This window comes from Micrasema longulum, unplaced genomic scaffold (assembly GCF_059751315.1).
Source record: "Micrasema longulum isolate JH-2025_06_02 unplaced genomic scaffold, ASM5975131v1 h1tg000406l, whole genome shotgun sequence".
Lineage (NCBI taxonomy): Eukaryota > Metazoa > Arthropoda > Insecta > Trichoptera > Brachycentridae > Micrasema > Micrasema longulum.
In genome coordinates this window covers 170,836-189,234 of record NW_028277606.1, presented here as the reverse complement: position 1 = coordinate 189,234, position 18,399 = coordinate 170,836, and the positions used below count along the sequence as shown (strand labels likewise).

The following is an 18,399-nucleotide window of genomic DNA, read 5'->3' as shown; positions in this document are numbered from 1 at the left end:
AAATTAATTCACAATGGCTTTGTGAGACTGACATTATCAGGGTGCAATATCCAAGAGTTGTTCTTCCACAAATCTGGCCTTTTTCTGTGCTGTTGCTCACAAACGTCTCATAACGCTCCTATAATATTGTTTATTCACTGTTTGGTCGTCAAGAAGAAATTCCGAATGCACAATACCATGAATATTGAAGAAAACAGTGAGCATTTTAAACTACTTTGATGTGGTTTTTTTCAGTTTCACACAGACACGTCTCATGCCCACAACATCAACCAAAATTATTCGAACCGGTTTCGAGAGATGTTTAGTCGATGTTTTCTTCAGTATTCAATGTTGAAGGACATCCAGGACGAGGCGAGTCTTCAACGACTTCACTACCCTCTTTGTACCACAAATGCTCTTGTTATGATATAGTAGTCACATAGTAGGCTTTCATAGTAGATATAGTAGGCTTTCTGCAACATTTTCAAGGCATCTGAACCCGAAATTTAGTTCGCAACACAAAATTTAAGATGAATTCTTTGTACAATTCTTTTTCTCCATAGTAAAAATCGCAACACGCAATTAAATACAACCAATGTTTTTGACTGCTGACAACAATCTAAATGACAGATAGCACTCAAACTCAGTGTCAATATAGAGTAGTTGTGTCAACTTAGCGAAAAAAATAATCTGAGAAACCATTTACGCGGGCCTTTGAAATTTCTCAGTCCCGGTATTTATTTGACAGAATGCATTTCATAGGGTGAAACATACTGTTTTGATGGAAATGTTAAGGGAGTGTAATATAGACACCCGACTAAATGTTTATCTAGAACATATATGGGTACCAAACGGCTGAAATCAGATGCAATACTCATTAAGCGGGGAGTGCGGCAAGGTTGTACTCTTCTCCCCTTGCTTTTCAACTTGTATTCTGACCATGTTTTTAAGAAAGCGCCTAACAACAATGAAAGAGGTCCGAAGATCAATAGAGTTGTAAGCAACAATATCAGGTACGCTGTCGACACTGTTGCGCTGGCGGATACTGGTACCGATTTTCAGGAGCTTTTAAGTGGTGTGTATGCATTTGGCGAACAACTGGGTCTAACAATTAATGTTGGTAAAATAAAATGGATAATATTTGGCCTACTTGACTACTCCGCATTTTCTCTCCAATTAAAGGGTAGTCACATTGAAAAGGTGGACAAGTTTAAATACTTTGGCAGCATTCTAACAGAGACTAGATGTAGAAATTAAATGCAGAATTGAGGCAGCAAAAGTTAACAACATGAAATCCCCCTTCTGCAATGATAATCTGAACTTAAAAATCAGGCAAAGAATGGTGAAGTGTTATGTGTGGTCTGTATTGTTGTATAGCTTTGAGACTTAAGACTCTGAAGGTGAACACTAGGAACAGGCTGGAAAATTTTAAGATGTAGTTACATCGCAGAACACTTAAGATGTCTTGGACCGACCTGATAATGAACTCAGAAATCAGTCGAACTAGAACAGAAAACTATTAACAATCATAAAAGTTTGTAAAATTTCATATCTGTGGCCTATAATGAATGGAGAAAGTACCACTTGCTACATTTGATTTTAATCCTGGCCACGTAATATTCGAGACAGGACTGTGGAACAGAGTTTCCGGGCAGAACAGGGCAGACTTTTGCCAGAGTGATTACTCGCATTAGGCAAAGTTTTATCCACAAATTTACAAAACATGCGTTACTTAAAAAAAAAAACAATATTTTTTATTAATATTTTTATTTCATTATTAAATAATAAAAAAGTAATCCATAAGATCTTTTCAAACAGTATTTGTAACTGAAAATTGACAACCGGTACCGGGACACTCACCTCCTGTATTATTTTTCTTACAACTACTTTGAGAATATGTTTTACATTATTCTGGTAAATGTTACCAATAATTAATGAAACTTTACAGTTCAGTCTTCTTCACATTTCCTTTTCTGTCATATCCCTTAAGTTCTACAGTAGCTTGTTTTGCAATATACTTAATGAAATCATCCAATTCACGACCACCCTGGAAAATAAAACAAGATTCAACATATTTATTAGTCAAAAATCATAGTTAATCAATCTTTTTTATGTACATATAGAAGTATCATCATAATTATCATTCCCTTTCCACGCCTAGTGGGGCATACGGAGATTCTTTGGTACACCAACCACAGCATATCCTGATCATTTTTGTTACATGAAGGTAAGAAAATCAGTCTTATGCTTAATTGACATGTTTACATTTATGTGGACAAAAATCCCAACTCCACGGGACTAGTCCGTGTTGAGTTGGGACGAATAATGTACTAGTACAATAATAAATCACTAAAAAATAACACATCACAATATATCAATAGAGAAAGAACAATGACAAATATTTTCACATTAAATAACTGCAACATCATAAATCATTGAAAAATCATCCAGTCTTCAACTCAAATCCCTACTTTTGATCCAGTCCTGAACCTTTCTATTGAAATTTGAATTTTGTTTTTGAGAGCTTAATCGATGCTCATCCAACTCTCGGTGTGATAAAGGAGAGATGTCTCTGAGCAAGTCATAGTTTACATTAAAAAAATATTTCATGTGAACAATGCCGGAAACCAAACTGAAGAATAATTATTGTACATAAAACACAATCAATCTTTGTTATTACTTGACTGGTGGTCGATATCAGAAAACCATCATTGATGGGAAATTTTCTTATTGGTGAAAAAATTCAATGTTATTCTTGTTTTCTACGTTTAAATAAAAGCTAGAGTGTAAATAACTAATGTGCATACCTCATAGGAAACTGGATTATTTTTGCTGTTCTTGGGAGCCCAATACAGAGTTGGGAAACCACGAACTTGGAATGTGGGAGGAACATCATTATTAGAAGCATCAATCTTCACAATCTCTACGTCCTCATCTTTCATCTGTAGGTCAAACAAAATTTATTTAATACATAAGTGCTGTATGAAAGGCTTTGAAACTAAAGTAGTTATCTGGCAGGGCTAAATTATCATTGCCAAAAAATCAGCAATATATTATAATATATAACAGTAGAATCCAATTACATTTTTCAAGGGAGCGACAAAAAAATGTGTAAATCTGAGAAAAATATTAAATTCAGGAAATTAAAAATGCATGGAAAAATTGAATCACTTAAAAATAAAATTAATGTTCCGGAATTATATGTAAATATACTGCCAGAAAAAACTGACATAATTGGGGATGTTGAATATGTTGACCTATTTTCAATTATTTCATTAAAACTATTTTAATATATTGTATTTTTTCAAATAATATTACAATCTGTTTTTTTTATTTTTAAGCAATTTGCATTAGCATAAAATAAATACGATTATACTTTTCATAAATAAGGGGAAATTTTATTTATATGTGTAGGGTCCATAGTCGATGACACACACGTGTTAAATTAGTTCACCTAAAATAGACTAATGACCGACGATGCAATGTCATCATTTTCAATCGAATCCTATACATTTGTAAAATGCAACTCTGAGTACTTCACATGAAATCGGAGGGCATCGTTCTACAGTACATTCACATCGTCCCTACTATGAAGAAATGAACTACAAAGGAACGTCGTCTATAAAGAGACCAGAGGACGCAGCCAACGTCAGTCAGCTCATTCAGCCAGCCCAACAAGATCAGTGCAGTTTGCTCAGCTCCAGCATGTAGTTCAAGTGCAGTTACTTCTATCTATCATCGCCGCTACGCTCGTGCTACACAACCAAGTACTGTATCTTATTCACCATGTAAATGAGGTTTGACTGTATTTAAAAAAATTATTGCTTGAACAATGCAATTTTAAAATAGAAGAGGAATAGGGTATTTTCACAAGCCAGGAATAACGTTAAAAATATTATTTATATTTAGCAAGGATTTTCATGATTCTAATGATATAACTATCAATGTATTCAAAACAAGTTTTCATTTATAGTTTTCTGGTTTAAAAATTTGCACATACAAAACGGCCCGCAGTTGGCATAACGTCATTTTGACATCATGCGTTGACTGCCGACTGCGCTTCTAATAAACATTGCGTACAAGTTTGGCACCAAAATGTCATACGGGCCGTTTGTCCTACAGGGCGCGAAATGTCTCATTTTCGGGTAATTCAAAACATGCCTATTTTAAACGTCACATGTTATTATTGTTCTTTTGACTTATTTAAAAACAACAATAATTAATAAAACATGAAAAGACGCTATTAAGCATAATGTCATTATTAACATACCTTTTCTCCGAGCTCATCATAAATAGGAGTAAGTTTTTTGCAATGTCCACACCATGGAGCGTAAAACTCAATGAGCGTATCTTTTCCATTTTCAAAAACAATTTCATTAAAGTTCTTTCCAACAGCCACTTTAACCGGCCCATCATTTGAATCAGGAATTGGTTCAGATTTGAGGTATGGGGTCAGTTCATCATTCGTCAATTTATTCAAGAAAGATTGGAAGTTTTCAATACTGAAAAATGATAAATATATTTATTTTATAAATTTTTTTACAGTCATATGTATTTAATATTGAAACACAATTTGCTTCAATATTTTTTATAAATCAAGTAAAGAATGTAAATGTGACAAAAAATGACAAAATGAAGAAACAAAACATGTATTATTATAATATTCTAGTATTATTTATTGTTTTCAACAGTTGGTATAATGCATCGAAATTTCAGAATTATTTCAAAAGCACCATAAAAACTATAATTTTCATGTTATAAAATAAAATGAACATGTTAAAATTAAGTACCTGAATTCCTCAGACATGATGAATTTCTGTTCAGCAGCATTGTGTGCCAGAATTACTGGTTTATCACCCTTCACATAGTCCAAACCAAATTCATTTAATTCATGAGTAAAGTCGTCCTTAGAGCTGATAGCAAAGGTGAAATCATCAGAAAACTCCTTGGCTACCTGAAGACAAAATTATTATATTATTTAAGCCAAGTTGACTTTTTTGTAAAGGAAAGTTTCGGATTTCAAAAAACCTAAAATTGAATGAGATGTTTATTACCTTTAAGATTCTATTCCTCCAGTAATTTGTTCCTTTGACATTTTTAATATAATCTACGCTGTAGTAAGCAATAACAAGTGGTTTCTTGAAATCTGACAAATTGTCCCTCACACGATGTCCAACCAAGCCATGACTATAATAGAAATACAAGATTTAATAAAATAAATAAATAAAATATTGTATATTCTACAGAACAACACAAAATTTTGCCATTAAGATAACGATCTAATCCTAAAAAATTATGTAAATCTTTTTTATCAGAGTATTTTTTTGTTGAAAAATGATAACACACACTTGAGAAATTATTGTGTTTCCAGAAATAAACTGTTAACATCAACGTTCGATTATGCACACACATAATTTATATTTCAATAGGTTCTGTAATATCTTCCGTATATTTAAAAATAAATGTTTAAGATTCATTTTTGAAAATGAAATTGTATCAATAACAACATGCATAAAAGTGGTGTTTTAATTAAAAATATTCAAGATCCATTTCCTATTCACATCCAATGGTGCATAAAGCATTGGATTGGTACTGAAATCAAATAATATTTTGGTCATTTGTTACATGAAGGTAAAATGATTAGGTGCTAGTGCAGAGACAATAAACATCGTTTAAAATGAATCATTCATGCAAACTTTGCTGGAAACCAAACCCTAGCCCCGTGCATGGTAAGAAAACACAATAACCTCAAGACCAAGAGGAGGACCAATATTATAGGGTTGTGATCCCATGGTAGTGTCACGGACTCATGGATCAGAGGTCCGAGGTTTGAACTCTGCTCTATTGCAATTTGAATTCCATTTTATAGCTTCGAGTTATTCACAATTAGTTGAAAATGGCCCCAAAATTTAAATATTTGGGTAAATCATAAAAATACTTCTTTGATTCTTAAGACAGGTTGTGGTCCAGTGGGTATTCCGGATCAGAAGGTTCAACGTTCGAACTAAGTTCTACCACATCATTTTAGTAAGCTGTTATTAACGACTAAAAAAAATGGTGTTCGGGTAAATTACAGGAAAGCTAATGTTTGTTTTATCAATAATAAAAAAAATAGTAATAAATATAATTAATAATAAACTATTTGCAAACCCGACCAAATTCATCTTTCTTTATTTTGAGCAAATCACAAAAAATTGACAAAATGATAGTTTTAGCTTTTTTATTTATATTTCAAATTTTACTAGTTGATATTCTATATGTGGAACTAGCGATAATATAATCATGATTACGCCAACAAACAATAGTGAAATAATTTATTTAATTCTGGAGATTGCCAACTTTGCAATACTTATGTAGAGGTTGCCATGTTTGCAACATACCCAATAATTTGAAAGTCAAATTCTCGCAAATAAAGCCGTATTTTGCACTGACAATGTTATAAGAAGGAAATATCACATGCTACAAATACCAATAAAAATATGTGAAATGCATTTAGAAAAATGAATTGTATTTCCAAAATCAACATGGATATTGTGGGAAAGTGTTTTCATTTATAATTTTTTGAAAAAAAAAACGCTACATGTTTGATTTTGACAATTGTGATGTCAAGATTTTTGACGACGTTCTATTTAAATTTAAACGGTCACAACCAAAGGTCAACATTTAACTGAATCATGACGCATTAGGGGCGTTACAAATACAATGAACTGTTTTTGCAGGAATTGAAAAATATTTTTTATGTTACCAAATACAAAAAAATATTTTTTTACTTTACAGTATTTCATAGACCCTTATTTTCATTTTATTTTAAAAGTGACATTTCCCTATAACTATAAACAATTATAATCCGAATAAGTTTAAATTTATATCACATTTTTTTAAGATTTTGGATTTTGCCGAGTTTACAAGTAATACCCTCATTATATTATTTAATAGTTTTATCTTCCTATCTTATCCATTATGATAAAATAATAACAATAAAATTTCAGAGTTTATAAATAATACTTACTAATTCTTAGTTATGAATGTATTGATGTTTCCTGAATCAGCAGATCCTGAGTAAGCAACGGAATCATCTTCAAACTTATTGGAAAGGTGTTGGGGTCTGAAGAGAACGATTGCATCTCTGTGAAGAATAAAAGTAAAATTAGTTGAGAACCAATACTGATGTAGTAACTATTTTAATATCATATTATTATACATATATTTAGTATATAGTTGGAGAGTTCAAAAACAGACAGATTTGGATAAAGAAGTAGATCATAGAAAAGGAGAAGTAAAAAGAGATAACTTTTGATCAGATATACATACTTACTACATTATACACAGTTGAGTTTTGGTAAAAAATATCATTTCAATATTTTTACAGAGTATTGTTTCATTTCTAGTTCCCCATTATTTATATTTAAAAAGTAATATTCCTTCTTTTTAAAATAATTGGCTTTTTTGAGTTGAAATAACTAGGTAAGTGAGCAAAATAAACATTGTAAGGGCCTTACTTATAAACTAGGTACAAAGTTATGCCTAGGCATAGTAGTAGAAATTTCTACCAGGTTTATAAGTACGACCCCAAGTAATATAAATGGGAATCTATTTGGCTAATATATGCAAAGCATATTTGAGAAAAAAAAAAATTTGCTGAAGTATTTAATATTTATTTTATCCCCTTCAAAGTAATCACAATTAGAGGCAATACACATTTGCCAAAGTTTTTTCCAATTTTCATAGTACTTCTCATGGGGCGATTTAAGAAGGGCTTTTAGCTCCCTCTGCGAATTTTTTTTATCACCTTAATAGTCAAATCAGGTTAATATGGTGCATGGGGAATGACTTTTGCATTGTTTTTGGCCAAAAAATCGCGTACAAGGAGGGATGTGTGAAACCAAGAATTATTTTTCCATTAATCTGGCCTTTTTCTAGGAACGTTCTCACACTATGTGAAAACAAAACAGTCAACACCCTTGATTTTTGAGTGACATGGCTTGGTTTTTGGGGTTTTGGCTTAGTTGGCAAGCGCCTCGCCGAAGGTTATAGACTCATATTAACACATCCACGTCTCATCACCCGTAATGATGCGCTGAACAGCGGTGTTGTTTATAGAAAGTATCTCTTCAACAACAGATTTGCGTTGATCTTTTTGAAGAAAATTAAGCAAAATTCGCAGAACACACTAAAGATCAACTCGTTTACACAGCTGCCACAAATAAACTACACGATAGACCGCACTAAAGATTGAAAAACTGGACAGTAGGACACTTTTCTTATTGAATAATCATGTCTCTTCCGTCAGATCCAAAACTTTTTGACCACTTTGTTGACGACTGATAATGTACAATAAAAACTTACAAATTGGCATGTTCAACTCAAATTCATAAAAAAACTCACTAATCGTGTTTCATCTCTCCAGTCATGTCTATGACAGTCCTACCAACCTTAAGATGAAAAAAAAAAATCAATGTCTTAAGTGTTGTTTTTTCAAATTACCAATTCTGGTCATATTTGAACATAACAGTAGATTCCTTTTTTAAAAATTATTCTTCGGCTTTTGATTATAATGTCGGTATGACAAAATTTGAGAAAACAAGTTAGACATTCAGTTATATGTAATTTTTTTAGCTTTATCAACTGATTATATACTGTAAACTCTCTGAGGTATAGTTTCAAAGTAAGCATATATAAAAACCCACTAAATGTACTAATCAAAAAATAATTTTCTGGTGAAAACCATCAATACCATTTACCAGATATTTTTTAAAAAATCTTTTTGGTTTAGCGGACGGTTTCGTCGCTGCGCTTGCGATTCTCGACCTGAGTACCTACGGCCTATTGGTTTGCTGCAATCTGTGATTTCTGTCCGTATGGGAGGCTCTTATAGCGGTAGTGTGCTATTTTTTAAAATAATTATTTTTCAATACATATATTACTCTCAAGGTTTCATCGGTACACCAATGATAATACTTGCGCCCTTGAGGTGATTTTCACAAAAAATGGCGCTATATAAATTATCCAAACATATATAAAATGTTAACAAATAAGACACTCTCAAGAGTATCGGGAACATACGTTTTTCCTTGTGCTTTCAGTACAGCTGGGTCACTAGTGTGACCAAATCGGACTTTCTCTTTCAGCTTATCAGCCATGGACAGGAAAGCAACCTTGAGGTCGGACTCTGCTTCGAAGAGACCGACAACAGCGACATCGTTACTGGAAAGAAATTTGTCCAAATCTGCCTGGGTGTTGAGGGTGGTAGAGCTGGGTCCAGCTTGAGCTCTCATATATTTCACAATGCCGCCTGAATAATAATACATATATTTGAATATTAAAATACGTCTGTAAATATGGCCCAGGATCGATGGAACTTTCAATTAGTGACGGTCGAAAGAAAAGAAACAAAGAAGAAGAATGAAAAGATTTAAAAATCAGTCAATACAAAATAAGTTATCTTAATTGATTTCATTTTTTATTTATGATGCAATATATATTATGAATATTTATTAAGGTGTACTTTTTCAGATAATGAGTTATCAACATTCATGGAAAAGATTAATTTTACCATGAGGAATTCATTTTTTAATTTTCAATGGGGGTTAAGTATATAAATCGCTTAAAATAAATAATAAATCAAATCTGTTTTATCTTAAACAAATATTTGTAGAGCTTCAATACAAATTAGTTATTTATATCTCTACAGTACGGACACAAAACAATATAATTAATGTGTCTATGGACCTGTTTCAATTCATTACAAAAAAACGTTCAAGAGCACAATGTTTGAATTGATGTATTGCGTCCATCATTAAAAAAAGTATTTTGGTAGGCAGTTTTAAGTTTTACGCATAAATTAGCTTAACATACATGCATGAGTTGAAGTCTGTGTCAAATTGAACAAAAATAGTTTGTATTGGATGCCTTCTAATATTATGGGGGGGGTATGTTTTATTTAATTAAATTTTTATTGTAAGATTTTCATGTGTTATACCTGCTTCACGAGGTCCACTGTAATCTTGAGAAACATCTCCATTACGGAAGATCTTGAGGGTCGGGTAACCAGTCACTGAATACTTCCCACAAGTATCTTTACCTTCTTCAGTACAATCCACCTTAATCAGGGCAATAGGTGGATCATCATCCTTAAGGATTTCAGAAGCCTTTGCATATTCTGGCTTAATTTTTTTGCAGTGACCGCACCTTAAATAAATAAATCGCAACTAAATGTAAAAAAATCGAAATTCTGACTTTTACCATTTTCAACACAATAACTTGGCTTTCTGTAGGTACTAACTGAAAAAAAAACTTTTATTTACCTTTGCATAATTTAATATTCGTTTTCAGCTACTATATATAATAAAGAAGACTAAATAAATATACAAAATACGGATGTAAAGGTTTAACTTACCATGGGGCATAAAACATAACTAGTGCGGTTTTAAAATCTTTCACTCTCGAAGAAAAGTCTGAATCAGTTAAATCTAAGACATTATCAGCACAACAAAATTGAAGGAAAGAACAAAGAAGAACAATTCCTAAAATATGAGACTTCATCGTGAAAAGAATTATGCCGGTACCGGCGCAGCAATGCTAGTCAGAAAGTAGGTGACAGGAAAATACGTGTACAATTTGGTACAATTCGCTTGAAATCGCTAACGTCGGAGTGAATTACTTACACATCAAAGAATTGACCTGTGGCTGTTTCTGATTGGTTTATTTGACGCATAGACAATATAATTTTTACTTTCTCATACTCTATGGTTGTGTGTCAATTTATTTATTTTATTTGTTTATGGCCAATATTTTTTTTTCTCTAGCCCATCTGGCCATATTTGACAGATGCATATAATATATCTTTCATCTATGCAATCTATGTACAGATTACAGATTTAAAATTGCATGAAACTCGGGAGTGTAGGTTAAATTTCAGTATATCGTTCATAAATATTAAACTAAAGCTTATTTTAAATAATGGTTTTATTAACCAGCTCGATAATGCTTCCCAGGTATTTAAAACGAAATATTTTTTGTTGAATAATGGTGTTGATATTGCAATAATTTACTATCAATGACGATTTATTTCCATTCATAAATTCTGTAATGTTTCAGAATACCTATGCGCACATTGGGGATTCGATCATACGTATATAAACAGTATTCCTCTGAATCCGGGAAAAAAACCTTTGATGATGGAAAGCTACCCGACGACAAAATTGAAGCTAAAAATACAGTCACTGATTCTTCTGAAAAAATTCAAAATATTTTAAAAGGAATGGTTGAAGATAGTGCTAAACGAGGAACTGAGACCTTCAAATCAAAGTTTGTAATAGATAACACTGGTTTAAAGAGTCGTAGACTATCACAAAAACCTATTGCAGAAAAGTCTGGTAATTGAGTGATTTTTTTTCCTCTTACTTTTACTGTTGGTATTTTGTTGAAACCGTGAATTTCCATTAATGTACTTGAATTCTTTAGATGGTGATTTGGTAAAAGCTGCATCTGCAGTAGCAGAATCATTGGGAAATGAGGGAAAAGTTATTGAAAATGATTTAATTTCTAAGGTACTGGATATACAAAATTCTGTGCAAGTAAATTGGAGGTAAATAAAAAATGTGTTTTTAGTATTCTGATTTTTTATACACTAAACGACTTCATTAAACTCGGCAGAATGGTGAATGTTACACAATGTGTAAGGTAATAACTTAAACCAGCTAATCTCCGATCAAAAGCCAAGCATGAAAGACAAAACGTTTGTTCTTCTCAAAAAATCTACATCTCTACTGGGGCATTTATCTATCTATCTTGATGTCCCTCGAAATATAAATCTGGTACAACGTAACCTCCTTTTATACAGTACAAAAATGAGAAAGAAAAGACTTTGATTTAACAATATTTGGAAATTGCTACATTTTACTTACTAGGCACAGAGAGGTATGCGCAAGGGAAGGACGATAGTGAATAATCTTTTTTCGATTTTTCAAAGTATTTTGTCATCTAATTTTTTAAAAATAAAATTAAGGTACAATAAATAGTTAACAATTTCATTTTTTTTAATTCCAAAATGATTTTTATTTAAGGAAATCCACCATTGTTAAAAATATTGCAGTTAGTCTAATTTAATAAAGTGGTGTGTGTAATATTTTTTTACATACACTTCTTGATTTATATATTGTTAGAAAAAAATATTTGACTTTTTACCTAGATATTTCTCGGGCCATTTTCAACTAGATGGAAAAGATTGTGCTTGAAATGGAAATCAACTTGTAGCAGAGTGGGCTTTGAAACTTGGACCTTTGATATTTGTATAAGGCAGTGGATATTAGTCTCATAGTATCATCTCATGTAACGATTGGTGCGTTTGGTTTACCTACTGTGCTTGAAGTCCGCGGTTAGATTCCTGGAAGGTTTTAAAGGTGGTTCTACACTGCAATATTTCACCCTCCCTGGACTGTCACCTGGAGTCTAAGACTGATCACCATACCTTACATGTAAAATTATTTAGATACTCTGCACTTAGAGTATCAATGTAGTGCCCTTTGCACCACTGGGTGTTAATAAGGAAATTATGATTTAATTATTTTTTATAGTGAATTGATATCTGGAATGAATATAGACCATACACCGGGTCCTGTGAACGATAATTTAATTACATCTCGTGCGCAAGAAATCAAAATTGCAATGTCTAAAGGGAGAGACAGGTCAGAGTCGAGAGCTAGATTACCCACCAGAATTCCACCTCAAAGAGATTCATTTCAAAATATGTCCAGGTAAATCATATGTATAATAATACAAGTGAAAAAAGTAATAATGATTCGGAACTCATCTTCTTTATTAAATTGTATTCTAATTTCAGGCGTCCTGTTGCACCAATCGATCTCTTCGGAACCGAATCTTTAGGGATATTTACCGAACGTACAAACAAAACCGGCACAAAACTCGAATTGTGGGATTATCTCAAAGAAAATGAACTAAGGATCATAGTGACGCATCCGCCTGCCAATTATTTTCAGAAGATGATTCTATGGACTAATCAAGGAAAATTATGGAAGTTCCCTATAGATAATGAACAAGGTATGACTGCTCATTTTAAAATCACTAGCTTATTGTCATGATAAACATTTCCCTATCCGCACCCAGTGATACATTGCATTGGCACTCCAGCATATTAGATAATTTTTATTGCATAGAAAGTAAGGCGATCAGTCTTAGGCTTCAGGGCCCCGATTACAATGGTAAGTTAACAGAGTTACCTTCGACTGTCTACAAAGAAAAACTGATATTTGCGTATGAAAATGAGTATATTTACATGAACATTTAAAGTATCTTCATTGGTAACCTATAATTGATTGATATTCTGCTTTTCATACAGATAACTTAATTTTACTTTGTAGATAAAATTTAAGATAAATGTTAACTTCCCATAGTAATCAAGGCTCTGGTGGAACATTGAAATATTGCAGTGTAGAACCACCTTTAAAATCAATATTTCACGACATACACCCTGCCAGAAATCTAACCTAGGACCTCAAGAATGGTAGGTGAATGGGCTAACCACTACACGAGGCAGACAGGGTTTTTGCTCTATTTAACCTGCAGAACTGTATTCTTTATCTGGCAGGACACAAAATAAGCTTATTGTAAATTATATGATAATATAAATATTATTTTATGAATAATTACTTTATTACTAACTTTTATTATATTTAAAGAACAAAACTGTAATTTCTAGAGTGATCTCTCTTTTCTTCTTGATTTGTTTGTTTTGTTTAGAATTAATTTAACACATTGTAGTCGGGCGCTTCGAACAATAGACTCTAGCCTATAGCGGGTGTTTTTCGCGATTAGCGCAAAAATATATCGCTTTCTTAAAATTGACACAATTTCTAAACCAAATAATATTTTCGATCGAAATTTTCAAAGAAATCATATTTGACATTTGATCATCAAAAATAAATAAATTTAGGTAAAAAGTGGTCAAAAATTGGTTTTACTTTGCATAATCGGTCGGAACTATCTATGATTTCTTCATTGTTAGAAAAATGCCACGCTTTCCATATCTGCCGAAACCGGTCTCTGGACATCGTTTTAGCAAAATAAGGAGTTTCGGTTGTTGGTTCAGTAGACCAGTACTCGTCCCTTATATCCTTTCGAACTTGTCCCATCAAAATAATCAGCCCCAAAAACTTTTTCATTTCTTTCAAAGTAATATTTTTCCACTTTCCCGATTTTTTATATAATTTGTAATTATGTGAGTTTTGGTGGTAATATCTATTAGATTCGTTTATAAAATATTCAAACAAATCATCACCGATAAATAACTCTATCGCATCACTTACAGTTTGAGGACAATGGACATTTGAATTCAAACCGCGGCGGCCTAAAAACGATTCCAGAACTGGAGGATTATCAAACGATGACCACTCGTTCACATCCTCATCTGAGCTCGTCTCCGAATCAGAATCACTTTCAATAGTGCGATGGTGAAACGTTCTAGGTCTTGGTATTTGTTCATCATCACTCGGTTCTTTGTCTGACAACTCTTCAATGTCATCATTCCATGAACAATTAGATAAATTGTCGGCATACACTTCATCGTCACTATCATTGGCTTGTAAAGACATTTTTGTAGGGGTAACGTCCTATACAATGCTAATATATTCAAATAAGAAAATACCAAACAGTAAACAAAACAGTGCGGTATGAAAAATAGTCCAATACGTGAAATGACTCAAACTAAACTGGAGATTGAGATCGCATAAAACTCTAGATTTCTGGCGACGCCTTTACAAGTGGCACACTAGCCAATCCGGACAAGGCATCTCAAATAACGTCGACAGACTGTCGCCTAGCACCCCAGGTAGCAAATCACCCTTCAAGGCGTTTTATTTCACGCTGATAACAAACCCGTTTAATGCCGTTTCCCGCCAACAACCGACAGTCGACAAAAACGGCATTTGCCGTGTCCCGCGGTTGACCGACAGTCCGCGAAAAACGGCAAATGCCGTGTCCCGACGACAATGTGTTAATTAGTTCATCGTGGTATTTTTATACAAGTTTCATAACACCCCTTTGATAGGAGGAGTTCTTTCCCAAAACTAGTCATTTTCGTCAAATAAAGATAGTAGTGCTGATAACCAAGTTTTATAATATCGTCGACCTAACTTATAAATTCATAAGTTTTATTCAACTTAATTTTGTACAGGGCAGAGTTTTTACTTCAGTAGCAAATTGTGGCTAAGTTTTTTTAGATGCATATGTTTTTTAAATAATCAACATTGTATAAGTTTTACACACATATTATAGATTATTTGGACTCCTAACAGAAAATGCCAAAACATCATTTTTGACCATTAGTGGAATTACGAGTTTTACAAGGTAGGGTGATGATATTATAATAATGCATTAAGTTAATAAAATACTATTAATTTGAATATCTAATAAAATTGGATTTAGGGAACAAATTTGGACTGCATCCTTTAAGTATTTTGAATACCCTGTATTGAGTGACCAGGGCCACGATTATAAAGGCTTTCTTTATCAGTACACACCGAGACGGTATACTAAACTTTTGTACTACCTCGATATTTTCTACCGACTTGTCATCTCGACGTCATATGGTTGACTTTAAACAAAGAATGATGCCGAAAATTTAATCTGCATTCCTTACTTAATTAAAATACAAAATAGTTCTTATTTATATTTTAAATAGGCTTCTGGGATAAAAATTAGCCACTTTAAAGCGATTATAAACTCCGAATGAATCCCAATTCAAACAAAAAATGCTCGCTTGAACATGATTTTTAGATGACTTGACAATTTATTACCAAGACGGTATGCTTAACCTTCGTCTGTATTTACCTACCGAAGTATTACAATGCTCTTTTCACATCTCGATATTAATACAGATGGAAAAAAAATATCTTTTTTTTTTTTATGGTGGCAATGTTTTTACAGCTAGATGCTCTTATATGTTAATAGGGCAGCATCTAGCCACATTATCTCTGCATCTAGCCGTTCGTTTTTAAAACCGACAGTTATGTCAGAATTTAATTTGACTTCGAAAATTACTTATTTGTCTCTCATATTTTAAAAAGGCTTTTAAGAAAAAAACTGGCCACCTCAAAATAATAAAAAAATTGTAATTAAAGCAAAAACTGCTTAGCGGAACATAATTTTTGTCACCTTTAATGAGTAGATATGTGTACTGTGAGATGCCTCACCCATTGTTACATACCGATGTACCTACCCCAAAACTTGAAGGTAGTGTATCTTCGTAATCGCTCGGGATAATTTATCTTCAACTATACCGTCACGGTGAAGATATGACATCCTTAACTTCCCATTGTAATTGCGGCCCATATCTATTTTAATACATACCTGTTTACGTTGATTTGAGCAGCCGAATAGTCTAGTTTAAATATTGTTTAAAAATTTGGTATTTGTTACAATAGGAAGTATTATCATTTCTTTCAGCACTCTTTATGCCTATGAAAATTTTATGCTGATTGATTTACATTTTATTTTTGCTAGCCCGATATCAATGTGACAGCAAATTTTATATTAATAATAAAACATAATTTTATATTAATTTCAGATTTAAATGATGAAACAGATGTACATTTTTCAGAACATATATTCCTAGAGAATCTATTAGAATGGTGTCCTAGAAAAGGACCGATTCGTCATTTTATGGAGTTGGTATGTGTGGGACTGTCCAAGAATCCTTACATGCCAATCCAGGAGAAACGGGATCATATAGCCTGGTTTAAGGAATATTTTGATAGTAAAAAAGAATTGCTTTTACAAGTAGGAGCTCTGCCTGGTAAATCAAGTGATAAACCCAAAGAATTGTCCCAATAGATTTAAATGTAATATTTTTCAAATACATCAAATTGAACGTTTTTTTTGTCTGTTTCTTTTAAATTAATCCCAAATACAGTTTTTTTATTTATTAGTTTTGACAGTTTATTATCTGGTAATACACACACCAAAATGTGTAATAATATTGGGGACTGAAACAAGTTCTTGCTGTTTTTTGTTCGACATCTCTCGGGGTTCAATTTGTACGGCACCCAATTTCCTTGCTTTTCAATAATTCCTAATGCTTTTAAACAATTGGCAACTGTTATGTGATCAACTCCTAATGATTCTGCAAGTTCATTTTGCGTCTGACATGAGTCTTCATGTAATGGTTCCAATCTTCAAACTTTTTCAGTGCACCAAAGCGTTCTTTATTTTCAACATCAAAATCGTTTTGAACCGGGTTGTGGTCCCATGGCTCTAGTGTCACGGACTTTCGGATCAGAGGTACGAAGTTTGCACCTCGCTCTACCACAACGTGGTTCCCATTTTCTGATAGCGAGTTACTTACAACTCGTTGATAATGGCCCCCAAAATTGAAATATTTGGGTAAATCATAAGAATGCAAATATTTATTTCTCATTATAATTTTTTTTTTTAAACCATCCAAACCAATCTCTGCACGCTGTTTCCGAAAGAGCATGGTCAAGAATCCTATGTGCTTCGGTTGCAGATATTTTTAAAAAAGTCATGCAGTAAAATTCCCCACAAATACTCTTTTTTTTTTTTTTACTCGAAATTGGACATGTTTAGCGCTATGAAAAAATATGTTTACACTTCAGCGGAATAGCATATACCCTTTTTAAACCTAATGGTGAAGCTTCACGGTAAAGTTGGCTGTAGTATTGCCCGATGTAAAAAGGCTAAGATAACACCATCTGTCAGGAAACAACTTATTCAAGTGCCTATTAAAATATTGTAAAAAAATTCATGCAAAATGAGCTCACCAATTTTTATAGAATTTATATTGAAACTTTTTTATCTAATATTTACTCATTTTGTACTATTAAACTATCATAAATACCATTTTAAATACAATAATTTTGGCTGTCAAACTGTTTAATCTTTTCCTAGATATTCCTCTTGGAAAATCAAAGTCCCACCTGGAACACATGCTTTATTATTTAATAAAACAATTCGTGAACCTTTTTTCACAAATCGTATGTAACTGGATGCAGTTCAAACTTTCAACACTTCCTGATTCCTTAAATATCCAGTAGATGGTGTTAGCGTGTACAAAGGAAAACATTATATTGCAAATGGAACTTGTTATTCCAAGGGATCGCTGCAGATGCTGCAGGTACATCATCAATCTGTAGGATACAAAAATTGTTGTTATTTTAACCATAGCAAATACCTGCAGTTAAGCTCTTAAAATAATTTATTCACTGTCTAGTTGGAATATTAATGTGTGAATACAACAAAAAGGACTTGAAAGGAAAAATAAAGAAGTTCATAAATAGTTCCCAATTTCTTTAATTATTTATAGTAAAAATATTAAATGTAAGTGTTTACATATTCAGATTACATGAGACATATCTTTAACAAAAACATCAGTTAAATATTTTTGAA

The 18,399-nt window shown here is 32.6% G+C and overlaps 2 protein-coding genes across 2 annotated transcripts; one reads left to right on the top strand and one right to left on the bottom strand.

The window, feature by feature from the left end:
• Positions 1-1,786: 1,786 nt before the first annotated feature.
• Positions 1,787-10,664, bottom strand: ERp60 (disulfide-isomerase A3). The gene is made up of 9 exons (XM_088226071.1): positions 10,376-10,664; positions 9,959-10,167; positions 9,043-9,271; positions 6,989-7,105; positions 5,034-5,166; positions 4,770-4,933; positions 4,250-4,481; positions 2,787-2,921; positions 1,787-2,026 (listed from the first exon to the last, which is right to left on the bottom strand). The coding sequence occupies exons 1-9, from the start codon at positions 10,519-10,521 to the stop codon at positions 1,922-1,924; spliced, it is 1,470 nt and encodes a 489-aa protein (XP_088082197.1). The 5' UTR covers positions 10,522-10,664; the 3' UTR covers positions 1,787-1,921.
• Positions 10,665-10,777: 113 nt separating this feature from the next.
• Positions 10,778-16,868, top strand: mRpS31 (mitochondrial ribosomal protein S31). The gene is made up of 6 exons (XM_088226072.1): positions 10,778-10,973; positions 11,077-11,354; positions 11,443-11,566; positions 12,555-12,734; positions 12,821-13,038; positions 16,562-16,868. The coding sequence occupies exons 1-6, from the start codon at positions 10,939-10,941 to the stop codon at positions 16,825-16,827; spliced, it is 1,101 nt and encodes a 366-aa protein (XP_088082198.1). The 5' UTR covers positions 10,778-10,938; the 3' UTR covers positions 16,828-16,868.
• Positions 16,869-18,399: the final 1,531 nt, after the last annotated feature.

Bases quoted from the DNA above. Each gene is read 5' to 3' on its own strand.
- ERp60 (XM_088226071.1), bottom strand. From the start codon at position 10,521: ATGAAGTCTCATATTTTAGGAATTGTTCTTCTTTGTTCTTTCCTTCAA. The intron at 10,168-10,375 runs GTAAGTTAAACC...TATTTATTTAAG, and splicing joins GTTATGTTTTATGCCCCATG to GTGCGGTCACTGCAAAAAAA. The intron at 9,272-9,958 runs GTATAACACATG...ATTATTATTCAG, and splicing joins CAGTGGACCTCGTGAAGCAG to GCGGCATTGTGAAATATATG.
- mRpS31 (XM_088226072.1), top strand. From the start codon at position 10,939: ATGGTTTTATTAACCAGCTCGATAATGCTTCCCAG. The intron at 12,735-12,820 runs GTAAATCATATG...TTCTAATTTCAG, and splicing joins TCATTTCAAAATATGTCCAG to GCGTCCTGTTGCACCAATCG. The intron at 13,039-16,561 runs GTATGACTGCTC...TATTAATTTCAG, and splicing joins CCCTATAGATAATGAACAAG to ATTTAAATGATGAAACAGAT.